This window comes from Piliocolobus tephrosceles, chromosome 10, assembly GCF_002776525.5.
Source record: "Piliocolobus tephrosceles isolate RC106 chromosome 10, ASM277652v3, whole genome shotgun sequence".
In the NCBI taxonomy this organism is placed as follows: domain Eukaryota; kingdom Metazoa; phylum Chordata; class Mammalia; order Primates; family Cercopithecidae; genus Piliocolobus; species Piliocolobus tephrosceles.
The window spans coordinates 32,650,644-32,669,662 of record NC_045443.1 but is presented as its reverse complement, the minus strand read 5'-3'; the positions used below and the strand labels follow the sequence as shown (position 1 = coordinate 32,669,662).

The window sequence follows — 19,019 nt, the reverse complement described above, 5'->3', positions numbered from 1 at the left end:
TCAATCCACAAATGCAAAAAGTTCAACCAACCCTAACTAGGACAAATACAAAAAGGTCCACACCCAGACACATCATATTTAAACTGTTGAAAGCCAAAACACAGAGAAAATCTTGAAAGCAGCAAGAGAAAAGTGACTCATCACATACATGGGAATATTAATACAATCAATGGCTGGCTTCTCATCTCAAACCACAGAGGATGGAAAGCAGGAGAACCACATATTCAAAGTGCTGGCAGGGAACCCCATATACTGGTTGAGTGTAGTGGCTCATGCCTGTAATCCCAGCATTCTGGGAGGCTGAGTCAAGGTGTTCAAGACCAGCCTGGGCAACAGAGCCAGACCATGTCTCTACAAAAAAATCTAAAATTTAGCCAGGGTGGTGGTGTATGCCTATATTCCCAGCTACTTGAGAGGCTGAGGTGGAAAGATTGCTTGAGCCCAGGTGTTGAAGGCTGCAGTGGGCTGTGATTGGGCCACTGCACTCTAGCCTGGGTGACAAGAGCAAGACCTTATCTCTTAAAAAAATAATAATAATAATAATTATAGAAACAAAGGCTGGGCGTGATGGCTCACCCCTGTAATCCTAGCACTTTGGGAGGCTGAGGTGGGCGAATCACGAGGTCAGGAGATCGAGACCATCCTGGCTAACACGGTGAAACCCCGTCTCTACTAAAAATACAAAAAATTAGCTGCATGTTGTGGCAGGCGCCTGTAGTCTCAGCTACAGGCTGAGGCAGGAGAATGGCGAAAGTAAAACCGGGAGGCGGAGCTTGCAGTGAGCCTAGATCGCGCCACTGCACTCAAGCCTGGGCAACAGAGCAGCGAGACTCCGTCTCAAAACAAACAAACACAAATTATAGAAACAAAATAGAAAATAAAAAAGGAAAAACCCATATACTAGGAATTCTGAATCCAGCACTTCGTTCTTCATTCATTCAGTAGTCAAGAAAAAATAAGTGTAGTCCCAGACAAAAAGACTGACAGAATTCATTGCTAGCTGGCCTACTTTATAAGAAACAACAATCATGTATGCTGAAAGAAAGTTACTCTAGAAAGGGCAAATATAAAAGTTAGTATAAAATAGACTAATAGATACATTTTTTCTCATATCCTTCCATAACAATTGTAGCACTGTATTACAGACTCATAACATATAAAAAATGTAATATACAGGACACTAAGAGTACAGAGCATAGAGGAGGGAACAGAGCTATATTGGAACTAAGTGTCTACATTTTACAAGAATTAAGGTGAGTATAATCTGAAGTACCTTGTGAAAAATTAAGATGCATACTATAATCCTAAAAGCTACCACTGGAAAATAACTCAAAAAATCGTTGACAATTAGAGGAATTAAAACGGTACAATTAAACAAATTCCTATGACACAAAATAAGACAGTCAAGGAGCAAAAGAAGTCCCACGCCAAGAATCTTAGATGATCTAAAATATGCCTCTTCAATATCAACTGTATCAAAGAATATGATATTAACAATTTTGACTAGAGAATCAAGTGGAAATTATTACGATATTATTAAAGTGTGTTATTCAGGTTTGGTGAAACAGAAGAAAATGAGGATACAGATATCAAGTGACAAAAAAAGAATGATTAGTTTCCCAAATCTCAAGGTTTACAGCAATCATTCTTTATATTCCTTCCAACAACTCAACCTCTGAAATAATGCAAGAGGGGCACAGACCCGAATGGGAACTCATTTTGTAAATTTATGTAGACCCTAATAAAAATCATCCTCCGCTGGTCTCAAAAGCAAATGGAGAAGTTATTGCTTAGTATGCAGCATGTGATTGATGTCTATTTCAGCTTTGCAGAGATGATCTTGCATAATTCGGCGTAGAATGAATTTTGGCTAGGTGTCTCAGATCTCTAGATCTCAGCTTTAGATCTAGAAGACTGTATAATTTGTATGGCAATAGTAATTTATAGCTTTGAATGAAACAGTCCTATTACCTGAATTTCTTCAACCACTGATTTGAACTGGGGAATACGTTCTGTCATGTTTTTAACCAATTCCATTGCATTATCAAATCCTTTCACATATTCTCCATACATCTTAAGGAATGGTGCCAATTTCTGAAGGATGTCTCCAATTCTAGGAGTAGTTTCCCTGTATCAAATACAGAAAAACAAGTCATTAAAAAAAAATTTTTTTTTTTGAAACAGGGTCTCTTTCTGTAATGTAGTGCAGTGGCATGATCACAGCTCAGTGCAACCTCGACCTCCCAGGTTCAATCAATCCTCCAGCTTCAGCCCCCTCAGTAGCTGGCTAGTTTTTTGTATTTTTTGTAGAGACAGAGTTTCACCATGTTGCCCAGGCTGGTCTTGAACTCCTGGACTTAAGTGATTCGCCTGCCTTGGCCTCCTAAAGTGCTGGGATTACAGGCATGAGCTACCACGCCTGGCATATTAAGATTTTTTATAGAATGAGTGAACTGACAGGACTAGAGAGGAAGTCATCACATTCTACATACATCTTGTGCTTTATCTCATTCACTGTACTATGAGGCTGGTAGAGAACAATGTAGCACCTTTTTAAAGGGACGATAGGAATGTCATAGCAAAGAGAGATGTTCTGACATTCTTGAAGCTCCACATGACCCGATATCTTGTCTTCACTAGCCAAATGATAGTTTGGAGAGCAGACATGAAGTCCTTTGTACCACAACTTCTATCAGTAGTCTTCAATGTAAAAATTTAGCATAAATGTCTAGTTACAGTTGTGTGTGGCATTTCTATTTCAATTTAAAAGCTGAAAAATACAGCATCTTATATGACTGCCTTAAACATATCATTTTCTATCTACTCCCCTTACCATTCTTGCATTCGTTTCTCCAGCTCTGGCAAGAGGAATTTACTATGGAAGGCATTTATTGATGAAATATTAGAAAAGATTTTATTCACCATCTCTGCTGGAAACGAGCCTCGGTTTGCTTCTTCCAACAGTTTGCAATAAAATACCTGAATAAAAGAATAATGTAAGCATTACTTCACATTTATTGGTTAACCATCTAGCACTGTGCTAGGCACATAGTGGACTCTTAGTAACTTTTTATTGAGCAATTGGAAAAGTTTACGGTTCAAGAAAATCCTTTGAAATTTAGGAGTATATGCTTTGATTTAGAAGAATCGGGAATAAGAATCAGGAAGTTTTGATTCTAATCTAGGCTATGCTCCTATCCATAGGAATATTATGGTGAATAATTCACCTTTTCTGTGCCAGAAAATTTCCAATTGAGGTTAATAGAATTTACCCTTCCTATCCATAAACCAGAGTTAAGAAATGTGAAAACACTTTATGTACACACAATAATTGTGGTATTTTTCACTTCTCTTTATGTTTTGAAAGACTTATTCACTTATTACATATTTCCCTTTATTGTAGTTTGCTGATGTAAGTCTCATTTTTCCTGTTAAAACTGTATGCTCCTTGGGAAAGGGGAACATCATGATTTAGTTCCCACAACAGAACAAGTGCATAATATCTGGCCAATGAATGGACAAAGGAATATTTCAATTCTCAGATATTTACTTGCTTTTTAGTAAATAATAATGCACAGTAACATGAAACACTGATACATGGGGGAAAAGTCTCTTCCTACACATAGTAACACGTACGTTAAGACAAAAAAAAAAAAAAAAAAAAAAACACAAAAAACCCAAACCTTCAGTCTTAGCTATACTTCACTAAGGCTACTATACCTCTTAATTGCCATTCTGTTACATGTAAGCAGAAGGAGGTCTATTCCTTCATAATGTCCAGATGGTTGTTAATTTTTTAAATTCACCTCCACTGTATTTTCTTGAGAGGCAAAAAGAACAAAAAATTATGTCCTTAGAGGCTCCAATAGTTAGGTTACTGTAGTAATTAGGACTCTAGAATTCTAAAAGGTCAGCAACAGTGGCTAATGAGTTACTTGGCTTTAAAAAACCACGTAACTTGATAAGAGAAGAGAAATACGTCCACTATGGGAATATCTAAAATTTCAGGTCTGTAATTCCCATAAGGAAGAAAGTTGTTTTAAAGGTACAAACTTCACATTATATGATTTTGGCTTATGATGAAATTCCTTTAAAAATGAATATGTGACCCATAAACTCATTCTTTCAAAGAGCATAAGCCTTAAAATGGCTTCCCACAGCTCACCCTAGCAGGCAAGCAGTTCACTTCTGAAACTAATGATAAGGAGGTACACACAGGATTGCCTGTTTCCATGAAATTCCAGTTTCCAGCAGCAGAAGTGGGACAGTTCTTACAAGTAACACTCTAACATGGCAGCTTTCTCTTCTAACAAGGAGTCTGTATGGGCAATCAACCATTTGTCCTATTTATTGCTGAAACAGGATTAAGATGCCTTAGTGGCTGGGGGTGGTGGCTCACGCCTGTAATCCCAGCACTTTGAGAGGCCGAGGTGGGAGGATCACAAGGTCAGGAGTTTAAGACCAGCCTGGCCAAAATGGCGAAACCCCGTCTCTACTAAAGATACAAAAAATTAGCCGGGCCTGGTGGTGCATGCCTGTAATTCCAGCTACTCGGGGGGCTGAGGCAGGGGAATCGCTTGAACCCGGGAGGTGAAGGTTGCAGCGAGCCAAGATCGTGCCATTGCGCTACAGCCTGGGCGACAGGGCCAGACTCCGTCTCAAGAAAACCAAAACACAAAAAAGGATGCCTTAGTTTTCAAAAGTTATTCTTATACTATGTTCTCAGACTTTCCAAGTGTATATTTGAAATGATACTCAAGGTTCCATGATGAAAGTATAAAACATGATAAAGTAGATTCACACATTAAACTAATATCAGCTGGGCAACTTTATGCCAGCTACTATATTAAATGTTTCATACAAGGTTGAACAAGTGAACTTTCAAAATCCCTTCTGGCCTATGACTACACCAGCTTGGATCACTTGCATAATGCTAGATAGCAAATGAGGCAAACAGAATCAATGATTCTTAGCATTAGAATCACCAATATCTTACTTAGATTATAATGGTAACATGGTCCTTAGGATGACAATGAAAGGTCAAGAAACAGACTAGTGTTTAAGTTTACAGGACACTTGATAAACACGTTTTGTGATTCATACAGAGAGAAACCTCTACTGTTTACAAATTAGAAAATGCCTGTACCTGACCAAGCTGAAAGTGCTGGAGATTTCCTTGAGCAAGTACCTTTTACTAGTCAAAAACAGGTCCTTCCTTCATGCAGTTTCTAAAATACTTTAATTACTAGGTTAAAATGATGTACAATGCCAAAATACCAAATAATTCTGAGAAAGAAAATCTTACCTGATCTAAGAGGTCAAGTCGGTTGACATAAGCTCTTTCGGTAAGCAAAAGTTCATTGGCTATTTTGTGAAGTTTTTGCTCATTAGTCTCCTAAAAATTGAACAGATATTCACACATTAGGAGAGATACCTTGGACAATATTTCTAAAGTAAAAAACACCTCTTCAAATGACTTGATCGAAACAGTTTTCTCAAGCTTTTCAGTTACTCAGTTCTTTCAGCCATGAAGAGATGTCAAATCAGAAACGAACAAAACTAGAAATTAGCAAGCAGCTGGATTTAAACTATAGTTTCTCCTTTGACCTCTGTGGCCATTACCACTATCATATCTACCTTTTTCCTGGAAATCTTCTATCTTTTTCAGTTTCTAGCATTACTCTTTCTTCATTTTTCCATCTTCCTCAGGCTACTCTTTGGAAATGTTATCACTCAGACATCTTGTCTGATTATCAGCTCTATACATTCATTAAGTTTTTATTTTTAAAAAAATATTTTATTAGGCTAGCCGCAGTGGCTCATGCCTATAATTCCAACACACTGGGAGGTAGAGGAAGGAGGATCACTTGAGCACAGGTGTGGTAGCACATGTCTGTAGTCCCAGCTACTTGGGAGGTGGAGATGGGAGGAGGTTGAGGCCACGTAAGCCATGACTGTGCCACTGCACTCTAGCCTGGGCGACAGAGCAAGACCCTATCTCAAAAAAACAGAAAGAAAAACTTCAATCAAATAATACAGAAAATAGTAGAGTGAACTCCCACATGCCCATCCAGATTCAACAAGTATCAACTCACTGTTAATCTTGTTTCATTTATGCTCCCCCTCACCTCTGTCTGACCATATTAGTTTCCATTAAATCCCACTTTATTTGTTCAGTATGTATTTATTTAACCCTCAAATATATTTATATAACTCTGCCAGTTTCATGATGACAGAAACATTTTTTTCTTGCTAGCTGCTGTATCTCCTGTGCCTACTACAATGCTTCAATAAAAACATTGGTATTCAATACAATATTGCTGAACAAATGAATGAATAGCAATCACATACCTAACTATCGCTGGACATTTATTACTACTTTGACATGCTGACAACACAAGCCCAAATTCATCTTTTCTGAGAAACTTCTACCCTACTACTAACTCCTAATTTTCTCCTCCTGGTAATGGTACAGTTACCTGGCTTTGGAATCTTGAATTAAACTTTGTTCTCTACTATGGCATCCTAACTGCTACCAAGTCCTACTTATGATACTATGTCTAAATTTAGCATTCATCCTTTAAGCTGTCAACACTGCCACCCTGTTTTGCTCATCTCTTCTCAAGCCCAGCCCAATCAATAGCTATCAAATGATCTGATTCCAATATTTTGTGGTTCTTACCTTGTATATTGTCGTATGAGAAATTTTTCTAAAACCTTTCTTTGTTCCACATTTATAAAGCATTGTCAAGAATGAATTAATCCTTATAAATACTAAAAAGAAACAGTATTTCCAAATAATTAAGCCATTGTCTCTGAATGTTATTATTTTTGTATTTTATCAGTTGTTTTATGGAAATCTTTCTAATGTATATGCTAAGATTTCTGCTCTGAGAAAAATATATAACAAAGTTATATCCTTCCAAGTACTTCTCTCTTTTTTTTTGAGACAGAGTTTTCCTCTTGTTGCCCAAGCTGGAGCACAATGGCGTGATCTTGGCTCACTGCAACCTCCGCCTCCTGGGTTCAAGTGATTCTCCTGCCTCAGCCTCCTAAGTAGCTGGGATTACAGGCATGAGCCACTACGCCCGGCTAATTTTGTATTTTAAGTAGAGACAGGGTTTCTCCATGTTGGTCAGCCTGGTCTCGAACTCCTGACCTCAGGTAATCTGCCCCCCTCAGCCTCCCAAAGTGCTGGGATTACAGGCTAAGCCACCGCGCCTGGCTCCTTCCAAGTACTTTCTAGGGTTATTTATCTTAAAGTGAATAGAAAATTCTAAACTTAAAAAAAAAAAAAAAAAACACTTTGCATTGCACACATAATTCTACTTTCACAGAAAGAAAAGCCTTCGTTCGTCTTCTTCTCACTGACAGGATAAAATCCATACTGTGTACATTCAGGGTTATTCAGATCTCTACTCACTTCCTCAAACTTCCTTCTCATCCTATCATCACAGGCACCATTCCCTCCAAACACATCACTTAAATGCATGTTTGATTACCATCCAAATGTGCCCCTGGCCATCTCTAAACCTTTCTTCCTTCCATTCTCTGCCTGGCATATGCTTTTGCTATTGCAGCTCTCTAGGCATCTAAGACACTTTTCTTTTGATGGTTGCATTTCCAATTCTTGTCCATGGAGCCTTCTTCAACTATCCAAAGCCCGTGGGCTTGGTCCTATTAGAAGGCATTCTGTGTTTCATATGCAAATCTTTGTATTGAAAACTTTCTATCTACTACTTTGCTGAAATACCCTCCCTTTCTCTGTAGGAGCTTATAAAGTATAGGCAAAACTCTAGAAGCAAAGTAGACCAAAGTATATTTTAATCCAGTGTCTAACTTATGTATAAATACTACATTTTAAACTGTGTATAAATGCTACTAAGTTCTATGAATACTTCACTGTGTTCACCTCATAAGATCTACTTCATGCTTTACACTTTACATACAAGATCCATTCTAATATATAAAGTTAATATGTTGCTTCTTACAGTGGCATTGAAATGAGGTATTTTTAGGTAAAGTCCTCAGGTAAAGCAATATAATACTGTTTAAATAATCTGTGGTCTCAGAAACACAGATGTAAGAACTATGTAGTCATCTAGTTGCACAATGAGTCAAAGTTTTGGTTTAACTTAATATAATTCGGGATAAAGTATTGGCACTGTTGGTTGCCAGCCTGGCATATTTCCCACCCCTCATTTCTTAATAGTATCCACGTTGGGTTAGTGTATATATTACTACTATATAGTCAGTTCCTCTAGGGAAATAGACCTTATTTCCAGATCAAAAGGTGGAGCCCTGAATAGTGTAAGAATCCAAGTACACAGTGATTGGTTCTGGAGATGAGATATGAGGAAATATATGCTAAAGGCTTTGGCAATAGGTAGCTTCCTATTCCTTTTTTTTTTTTTTTTCCAAGACGGAGTCTCGCTCTGTCGCCCAGGCTGGAGTGCAGTGGCCAGATCTCAGCTCACTGCAAGCTCCGCCTCCCAGGTTCACGCCATTCTCCTGCCTCAGCCTCCCGAGTAGCTGGGACTACAGGCGCCCGCCAACTCGCCCGGCTAGTTTTTTCTATTTTTTATTGGAGACGGGGTTTCACTGTGTTAGCCAGGATGGTCTTGATCTTGTGACCTCGTGATCCGCCCATCTCGGCCTCCCAAAGTGCTGGGATTACAGGCTTGAGCCACCGCGCCCGGCCGGTAGCTTCCTATTCTTAAGGCAGAGCCAATGGGAAGACGTCTCTTTTTGGGGTTCCCAGATAATGAGAGTGTATGGAGGCTTAAGTGCTATGAGCAACCAGCCCATAACCACAGGAATGAAACCAATACACTTCATTATTGTTTAGGCCAGGCTAAGTGTTACCTGTGGCCAGAAGTACCCTGATTGATATATGAAACACACGCAGGATACTCCATGAAATTTAAAAACCTAAGTAATTTTTAAGCAATTACTACTTATAAGGAGAAAGAGATAAAACTTAAATACATTGTGGGGAAAAAATGTGACTTTCCAAACTGTAATAAGTAAACATAAATGCATAGTAAATACATAAGATACCTATCAACATTTCAGAGGAAGATACAGGAATATGCTGTCCTTCATATTCACAGGACATACTCCCCTGTATCAACGTTGTAAGCCCTTTGTTTTATTTTGCTGTGTTTTTTTTTTTTTTGAGACGGAGTCTCACTCTGTCACCCAGGCTGGAGTGCAGTGGCGTGATCTCGGCTCACTGCAACCTCCACCTGCTGGGTTTAAGTAATTCTCCTGCCTCAGCCTCCCAAGTAGCTGAAACTACAGGTGCATGCCACCATGCCCAGCTAATTTTTTGTATTTTTAGTAGAGACGAGGTTTCATCATGCTGGCCAGGCTGGTCTCGAACTCCTGACCTCATGTTCTACCTGCTTTGGCCTCCCAAAGTGCTGGGATTTCAGGCATGAGCCACTGTGCCCAGCCTGTTTTGCTTTTCTAAGCAAGAACGGTTGAGGCATAATTTATAAACAGTAAAATTCGCCCTTTTTGGTGCATAGTTCCAGGAGTTTTGACAAATACATGTGATAATGTAACCCAGACTTCCCCATCCTTTTTGGCACCAGGGACCGGTTTGGTGAAAGACAATTTTTCCACTGACTGGGTTGGGGTGGGGAGAGGTTTCAGGATGATTCAAGAACATTACATTTATTGTGCACTTTATTTCTATTATTATTACATTGTAATATATAAGGAAGTAATTATACAACTCACCATAATGTTGAATCAGTGGGAGACCTGAGCTTGTTTTCCTGCAACTAGGCAGTCCCATCTGGGAGTGATGGGAGACAGTGACAGATCGTCAGTCGTTAGATTCTCATAAGGAGTGGGTAACCTAGATCCCTCACATGCGCAGTTCACAATAGCGTTCAAGTTCCTATGAGAATCTAACGCTGCTGCTGATCTGACAGGAGGTGGAGCTCAGATGGTAATGTGAGTGATAGGGAGCAAGCCTGGAAATACAGATGAAGCTTCACTTGCTTGCTCGCCTGTCCCATTACTCACCTCCTGCTGTGCGGCCCCATCCCAAATACGCCACAGACCAGCTGGTACCAGTCTGTGACCCACAGGCTGAGAACCTCTGATATAACCACTACCATAACTAAGATATGGAATATTTCCATCATGCCTCAACTATTCTTGTGCCCCTTTGCAATCAATCCCCTCTATCCTTCTATCACCAGATCCTGGTACCTACTGATCTTTCCTTTTCTATGTCATGTAAATGCATGTGCCTTCTTAGTCTTGTTTCTGTCATTCAGCAAAATTCATTTGAAATACATGCATGTTGTTATTAGTAGCAGTAGTTTATTCTTTTCAAGCCCTTGGTTTTATTCTGACAGTGGTGATGTATCGTTTTGACTCACTCATACCCTATGTTCTGATTCTAATTATGACAATATCTTTAAAGACAGCAACCTGGCAGAACTTGTGCAATGATAAAATAATACATCTTTCATGAATCAGGGAATATGTTAACTAACAGATCTTACTATGTATTAATGCTATGCAATGAAGTCACCCCTGAGGTCTTCCACAATCCTGCAGGATCTTAAATAGGAAGCTTATCAGAACAATCTGCTGACTGCAAAGTATGCTTTAGCTGAACTTGGCAATTGTGGATATCCTGGTCAGATTTTGTAAAATCCAAGGGGGATGCCAGCAGTTATTAGCAAAAGCTATGCTCTCTCCACACAGAGGGTCTTCTACATGTTAGGTCCCTAACCCTGACAAAGCCAACACAAAGATAAGCAAAAAGTAAGTTTGCTGACAACATATGGTTTAATCACTCACCTACATATAGGTTTGCAGAAAAGTTACTAGGGATTTTGAGATGGAGATGAGTAAATCATGGACTAACTGTGCCTTGCTTTCGGTCAACCAAAACAGCAATAATATCACCATAATAATAAAAGCTAACACTTATTCACTGATTACTGTATGCCAGACTCTGTTATAATTATTTTACATAAACTGATTAATCCTTACAACAATAAATACCATTATGATTTCTATTTTACAGATAGCACACATACAACAAACAAAATCCGGAGGCTCAAAGAGGCCAGGTTACTTACTCAAGGTTAGAGTTAGAAAGTAACTGTATCATATAGGCAAGTACACAATTTTAAGTTACTATTCATGATATACCTTGGCTCTCACTATCATCTTTCTTTCAACAAAACCCAAGACTGTGATATGTGCCTGTAAACAGGCAGACTGACAAATCACCAACTATCTGCTTACAAAATCCACCTGAAAATGAAAAGTGGTACTACTATATACTTTAATTTATACATTCTTTTTTTCTAACATAAATTCTATTAAAAAGAGACTTTTCAGCATTTTAGTAATTATTAGGTATACAAAATACAGTCATTTTGAAGTAATAATATGGTGGCCTCCAACTTAAAAAAACTTATTTAAGAAAACACATCTATAAGTACATTTAAGGGGAAATAGATGATTTATTTGCATGCATGGGGCTTTATTACTATATTAGAATTACATATAAATAATAAAGTAGTTTTAAAATTGCTGGTACATTGGGGCTGTAGCCGGATTTTTGTTAACTAGGAAAGCTAAATGGGTAAACACTGTTTCTTAACATCGGGCATCTCAAAGTTATATAACCACTACTCATGCTTAGCACTTTACCATGAAGCCATTTATTCTGCAATCTTTTGGGAAACAGTAATAGTCATGCACTATTAATTTAATATATAATCCCATTTTCTTCTATTGAAGTCTAAGGAAAAAAAGCTTGACTTTTCAACATAATTTATAATTAAAGTATAATTTATAGTTTTTCAAAAACGGGATTTTAAAAGCATCTATTTAAAATAAAGGGATATCAAAAGTAAGATGCTTTTAAAATCCTATCTCTACTAAAAATACAAAAATTAGCTGGGAATGGTGGCACACGCCTGTCGTCCCAGCTACTCAGGAGGCTCAGGCAGGAGAATCGCTTGAACCCGGGAAGCGGAGGCTGCAGTGAGCCGAGATCACTCCATTGCACCCCAGCCTGGGCGACAGAGCAAGACTCTGTCTCAAAATATGATAAATAAATAAATAAATAAATAAATTTTAAACTTACAAATACACACACAATACTATACTCATAAATTGAAAGGCGATTCCCAGAGTATTGCCTCAAGATAAAAATACATGAGAGGATATCTAAGCTATCAGCACCAAAAGTTACACTCCTCTTAACAACAATAGAGTATGCAATTAACTTTCCTCTTTCTGTGTAAGGCACTTCCTAGGCTGTTACTGTCTGCCTTCACACCTCCAGTACCCTTTAAGAGAGATCTGCTCCTTTCTCTCTAGGCTTAGGTTCAGCCTGGTTAGTCACTGTAGCCCACTACTTCATGAATATACTGCAGTGTCAGTCCTGCCTCCTCATTTGCAGATGTTACCAGATCCTGCAGCTCTTTTCAGACCTTTTGGCATGACTCTCCCATACGGCTGGAGGCAGAACAAAGGGCCCCCACTGCAGCTTACAGAGTTCATTAACCAGATAGGCAGAAACACTTGGGTGGCACTAGTGATTCAAAATCTTGGTGCCATCCACCCTGCTACATGCCTCGAAACTACCAAGTCGGGGAGCAGATCTTCTGGGAAGAATGTTGTAAATGCTAAAAACAATTATAGTTTCCTGAGAAATGCTTCAAAGGCAAAATCTTCAATTATTTTAAAATGAATCAGACAATATTATTTTTTATGACTCTTCAGCACATGTTCTCATATGTGATTTCATTTTAGGTAGGAATAAGTTTCCTAAAAACATATACTAAAAGCTACTAAAAGGCTTTGCAGCTTTTCCTATCTATTTATTAGAGGTTATAGTCAAAACAAGTAAATTATCAGGTTTTTACAGGACATGAATGAACAATTATTAATCATGGTAAGTTTCTACTCAAATCTGCTGTCAGTTAATTATATTCTTCTATGGAAAAAGAGAGTGTACCCTTTGTATAGGTACAAGCGTCTCTGTGGTCCCTAAAACCCATCCTCTGGTAAAGAAGTTGAGTCAACTTAGGGAATGAATATTTGATTTTGTGCCACAATTTATCAGATGCATCAACACTTTGATACGTCATTTTATATGTCTTGCCACACACTGAAGTCTTCAGTGGGGCTGCAGGCTGTTAAATTAAAATTAGGTCACAAGGACATTTGAATGTCACATAATTGGTCTAACCTATTACTTGTATTAGACATCTTCATTCTGTGATATTTCAAAATTCTGCAGATTCTTTATCGTGAAAGTAAGGAGCTGGGAAATCAAGGAAGCTATTACAAGTCAGAGATGGTGACAATCACCATTTAATGAGTACTTACTACGTGCACTATTCTATGTGCTGCACATGAGTTATCTCATGTAATCCCAATCCACCTGTGAAGCAGGAGTATTATCACTCTCATTTTATAGATGAGGAAGCTGTGTCATCACAAGGTTAAGTAACTTGCCCAAAGTCACACAGCTAGTAAGTGACTGAGCCAGGATTCAAACCCAGGTCTGTGAAAACCAAGTTCTTGCTCTGCTACAGCCTTTTGCACGAGGAGAAATCCCTCTGGATTTAGGGAACAAGAAAACCAGAAGGTAGAGGAATAAAACACAGGTTTCATGTTCAAATAAGATCATGTCATAAATGCCATCAAAAGGGTCATGAGGTCTCAAGAAAGATTTGTTAACAGTAAGGAATTTATCACCAGACTCACATTATTAAAAAGAGAGAGAGAGAGAGAGAACACTCACTTATGATATGCATATGTTATTCCTTGCTTTTTTTTTTTTTTTTTTTTTTTGAGACGAAGTCTCGCTCTTGTCCCTTAGACTGGAGTGCGATGGCGCGATCTCAACTCACTGCAACCTCGGCCTCTCGGGTTCAAGTGATTCTCCTGCCTCGGCCCCCGCAAGTAGCTGGGATTATAGGTGCCTGCCACCACGCCCGGCTAATTTTTGTTATTTTTAGTAGGGACGGGGTTTCACCATGTTGGCCAGGCTGGTCTAGAACTCCTGACCTCAGGTGATCCACCCGCCTCGGCCTCCCAAAGTGCTGGGATTTCAGGCATGAGCCACTGTGCCTGGCATTCTTTGCTTTATAATATAGTGTCATAAGCATCAACAGGCTGTCAGCTCAGCATGATCCTGCAAGAAGCTTTGGGAGGTAAGTCCAGGCCTCCTTGTGACCTACCACCGATATGTTCCCAAACTTAGGTCTTCCACACTATCCAATTCAAAACTTGAAACCAGAGGGGCGAACAGAAAATGGCACGATCTCAGCTCACTACAACCTCTGCCTCCTGGGTTCAAGGAGAGTTAAAAGTGAGAGCTTTTAGGCCGGGCGCGGTGGCTCACATCTGTAATCCCAGGACTTTGGGAGGCTGAGATGGGCGGATCACGAGGTCAGGAGATCGAGACCATCTTGGCTAACACAGTGAAACCCCGTCTCTACTAAAAATACAAAAAATCAGCTGGGCGTGGTGTAGTCCCACGCCCTGGGACGCCTGTAGTCCCAGCTACTTAGGAGGCTGAGGCAGGAGAATGGCGTGAATCCAGGAGTCGGAGCTTGCAGTGAGCTAAGATCGCACCACTGCACTCCAGCCTGGGTGATAGAGTGAGACTCCGTGTCAAAAAAAAAAAAAAAAAAAAAAAAAATGTGAGAGCTTTTAATCTGAAAGTTTTAATTACATTCTTTCGTGACATGTCAGGGAGGAGGGGGAAATAGAGGTTGCACAAAGAAGAAAAGTTTGGTTACTTGCACAAGATCAGACAGGAAGTAAGTGGTGGTGAAGAGAGAACAACTTTTGTCTTCTTATAATCCACATAATGTAAGTTACACTAAAGAGTCCTTTGAGTTTTATAGAAATTAAAGAACAGGCACTAGGAAAAACTGAGTTTATGTATACACATTAAATAACTGAATTAACCTATCTAAAGACTTAGTCATCAAAATATCTCAGTCATTTATAAATGCTTTACGTTAATTCCCTTAAGTTAGAACTTTGTACACACTAATGAGAGTACATCATGTGGTAACAACCAACGGTCCTCAAGCAGGAGAAACAAAATACAGGAACCCTAGGTGAATAAAGAGGTGGTATGCAAACTGATCTCTGTGTATCTCACAGTGGGAGAACTGAAAGAGAGGGCTCATATTAATCTGGCAGAATGTGTTGAAATTTGGATCTATTAAATGACATCTCAGGTCTTGAGTCTATTGATCTTGATTCACAAGTGAGGAAACAGGATGTTTAATTAATAAACACATAGCTTTTACATGCCAAGGCACTGTTCTAAAGCATTTTACAACTAGTACATGAGCTATACCTCATAATGTTACAAGGTAGATATGCTATCTCCATTTTACAGATGAGGAAACTGAGGCACAGGGAGGTTGAAGTAATCTGCTCAAGGTCACAGAGCTAGTAACTGGTTGAATGGGATTCAAATCTAGAGGACCTGGCTCTTGAGCCTGTGCTCCTGACCACTAGGTTACGGTATCCAGCTTTTTAATTTGTTTTTAAACCCATACAAAGCAAGATTTTAGCCTTCCATTTCTCTCACACTCACACTAAACTGGGTCTTTCTACACGCTGTGACCTCCAAGCACCTTGATCTTTCCCAATTCTCCTGCTTCAACTCAACATTCTGTTAAATCCCATCCTTTGTTCTCTTGGCACTGCTGACTTGCTGATCCTGGCTAATTCCCGTTCCAAGTCTGCTTTTTCTCTTTCTTGAATTCCAGGCCACTCAGCAATGCTGGGAAGACTTTTGACTGGACCAACAGTCTTTGCCCAAGGCTCTCAGAATCATGGTCACAGTCGCCACAATAGCCACCTTTTCCAAGCTCCAAGTCTTGCACCCGGAGGACTTCCTACTGGTCTTGACAGGGCACTGCCCAAATCGACACTTCAATCACAAAGCCTGCAAACTACCTTGGTGCTGTGGTCCCTCAGTCCATCCTAGATTCTCCGTGACTTCTCTGTTTCTGCTAACAACAGCGAATTCACACTAATAGCCATGATGTAAACCTTAGCTTTATGAGTGAAGCCTTTTCTCTTTATCTCAGGATATCTTGAGTAATGGTCATTTGTTGTCTTAACTCTCCATCTCAACTGTAAGTTTCTTCTTTGGATTTACTGCAGTGCCTTGTCCATAGCCTATGTGCAATATACATTTGCTCAACTTTGTTCAATTACCCAAGTCCACCAAGTTATATACTGGTATACAGCTAGTTAGCTATCAAGTCCTACTAAAGGCCTAGGTCTCCAAGTTAACTCCGAGTTCCATATTCTAAATGCTGACCATACTTTTTTCCTTAGAGCTTACCAATATGCCTGCACCCCCATCCCATTCCCCTCCATCCCTGTGGTTCCAAAACACTGTTCTCTCTTCTTTTTCCTCTTAGACAATTTATTAAACATCCTTTTCTATTGTTTGTGCTTCACGGCTCAACTCCTGGCCCATTTCCTGTTCCTACACATTCTGCTTTGCCAACGTTAATCACACCCTCATGCACATCCTCTTACATTCTTACCCTTTCCTGGGCTCTGGAACCATAGTTCCACTTGCTTAATTAATATCTCCAAATGGATGTTTTGCAGGAACTATAAACTTAGTGTAAGAGTACAAAACTAACCTAATTAGCAACTCTACTTCCTTCTCTCAAACCCACACCATTACTTTCCTTCCTGTCATCTCGATGATTTCAACATGTCAGGAAGCCATGGCCTGGTGAGTTTGTTAAAGTGATGTGTCTGGCCAGACACGGTGGCTCACACCTGTCAGCACTTTGGTAGGCTGAGGCGGGTGGATCACTTGAGCTCAGGAATTCAAGACCAGCCTGGGCAACATGGTGAAAACCCATCTCTACAAAAAATACAAAAGTTAGCCAGGCGTGGTGGCGCATGCCTGTAGTCCCAGGTACTTGGGAGGCTGAGGCAGGAGAATTGCCTGAACCTAGGAGGTAGAGGTTGCAGTGAGCCGAGATAGCGCCACTGCACTCCAGCCTGGCATCCTGGGCAACAGACTGAGACCCTGTCTCAAAATAAATAAAATAAAATAAAATAGCCATTAAAATTTTTTAATTATACAAAATGTGATGTGTCAGTGGTCACCTAGCTAGTAAGTGACGGGGCTGGGATTCGAACTCAGGTCTTTTTATTCCAAAGCCTTCATGCTTAACCTGTAAATTGTAATGCTTCCAGAATATTCCTTTTTTTTTTTGAAACAGTTTCACTCTGTCATCCAGGCTGGAGTGTAACGGCACAACCTAGGCTCACTGCAACCTCCACCTCCAGAATTTAAGCAATTCGTCTGCCTCAGCCTCCTGAGTAGCTGGGACTACAGGTGCGTGCCACCACACCCAGCTAATTTTTGCATTTTTAGTAGAGATGGGGTTTCACCATATTGGCCAGGCTGATCTTGAACTCCTGACCTCAGGTGATCCCACAACCTTGGCCTCCTAAAGTGCTGGGATTACAGGCATGAGCCACTGCACCAGGCCCAGAATATTCCATTTCTGTAAGACATCTATACCCAGACTTCCAAGAGGCCCCTTAATTCAGTATGTTAAAATGTAAAATTTTTTTTGCCCATAAAATAGGTTCTGCCTTCCATTCTCTTGTAGCTCATTCAATGGCACAGCATCTGCCAATTCATCCAGCCTAGGAGTTAAACCTGACTTAACCCCCACATCTACCCACAAGGTCCTCAGAATCTTCCTTGTCTCTCACCCTCTGCCTCATCCAGGACCCCTTCATCTCACACCTGGACTAGCGCAGTTGCTTCCTAACCATGTGTCCTGCTCCATCTGTTTTCCCTTTCATCTGACTCATTTTTCAAAAACCCACACATGTGTCATCATGTCACTTCCATGCTTCAATTGTTTCTAAGGCCAGATAATATTAGGCTTATGGAAAGTCTGAATTAATATGAGGGAAATACCTATGTATAACCCAACAAAACAGGATATGGAGCGACCATACATTCTACGATCAAGTATGTTTTTTCAAACAGCTCATAAAAACAAGCTAGAATATCAAATATCTAAGCAATTCTCACTGGTAGAATTACGGGTGTGGTTTTTGTGTGTGTTTTCTGTGCTTTGCCAATTTTCCTCTTTTTCAATGAAAATTCTACACTTTTAGCAACTTAAAAGGTTTTAAAAACCTTTTAAGATTTTTAAACTTTTTCAACTTTCAAACTAAAAAGTCTCTAATGTTTTCAGGAAAAAAATATGTACATTCTTAACAGGCATTCAAAAGGCCATTGCAGTCTGTTCTTAGCTTACTCTTTTAAATCTAGCCTTGTACCTCTACATTAATTTCTCTAGCCATTCTGACCTCTGATTATGCAGTCAGAAATACTCCCCCAAATGCAGCATCTACAATCTTGTCTCTACTCATTGCTCACACTTTCACTCATCCCCATCCCACCGCATCTTTGATCTCATCCAGCAATCTCCCATCCTTGCTTCAAGGATACTTCAACTGCTTCTCAGCAGCCTGGCCCTCAACTAGTACTCCTGGGGGCACAACTGCTTCTTCACCTGCATTTCCTTTTTTTTTTTTTTTCTTTCTTTCTTTTTTTTTTTTGAGACAAGGTCTCAGCTCTGTAGTCCAGGTGAGAGTGAAGTAGCAGGATCATAGCTCACTGCTGCCTCGACCTTCTGGGTTCAAACAATCCTCCCACCTAAGCCTCCTGAGTAACGGGGACCACAAGCAAGTGCCACCACACCCAGCGAACTTTTACATTTTTTGTAGAGATGGGGTTTTGCCCGTTGCTCAGGTTGGTCTCGAACTCCTGGGCTCGAGAGATCCTCTGCCATAGCCGCCCAAAGTGCTGGGATAGCAAGTGTGAACCACTGCACCTGGCCCAGTCATCTGTATTTCCAAAGCACTTACTGTACCATATTATGTCAATTTATGTATGTCTCTCACCCCTCAGCAGACTGAGGCTTTGTTGATAGGGC

At 39.9% G+C, this 19,019-nt stretch overlaps 1 protein-coding gene across 4 annotated transcripts in view; it reads right to left on the bottom strand.

The window, feature by feature from the left end:
- Positions 1-19,019, bottom strand: part of FGD4 (FYVE, RhoGEF and PH domain containing 4) — a 169,468-nt gene that overhangs the window by 46,128 nt on the left and 104,321 nt on the right. For all 4 annotated transcript variants that reach the window (XM_023208952.2, XM_023208951.2, XM_023208953.2 and 1 more), the window contains 3 exons: positions 5,306-5,395; positions 2,834-2,979; positions 1,972-2,128 (listed from right to left, as the gene is read on the bottom strand). In XM_023208952.2, coding sequence (XP_023064720.2) covers positions 1,972-2,128; positions 2,834-2,979; positions 5,306-5,395 — 393 coding nt within the window. The remainder of the gene's footprint in view (positions 1-1,971; positions 2,129-2,833; positions 2,980-5,305; positions 5,396-19,019) is intronic.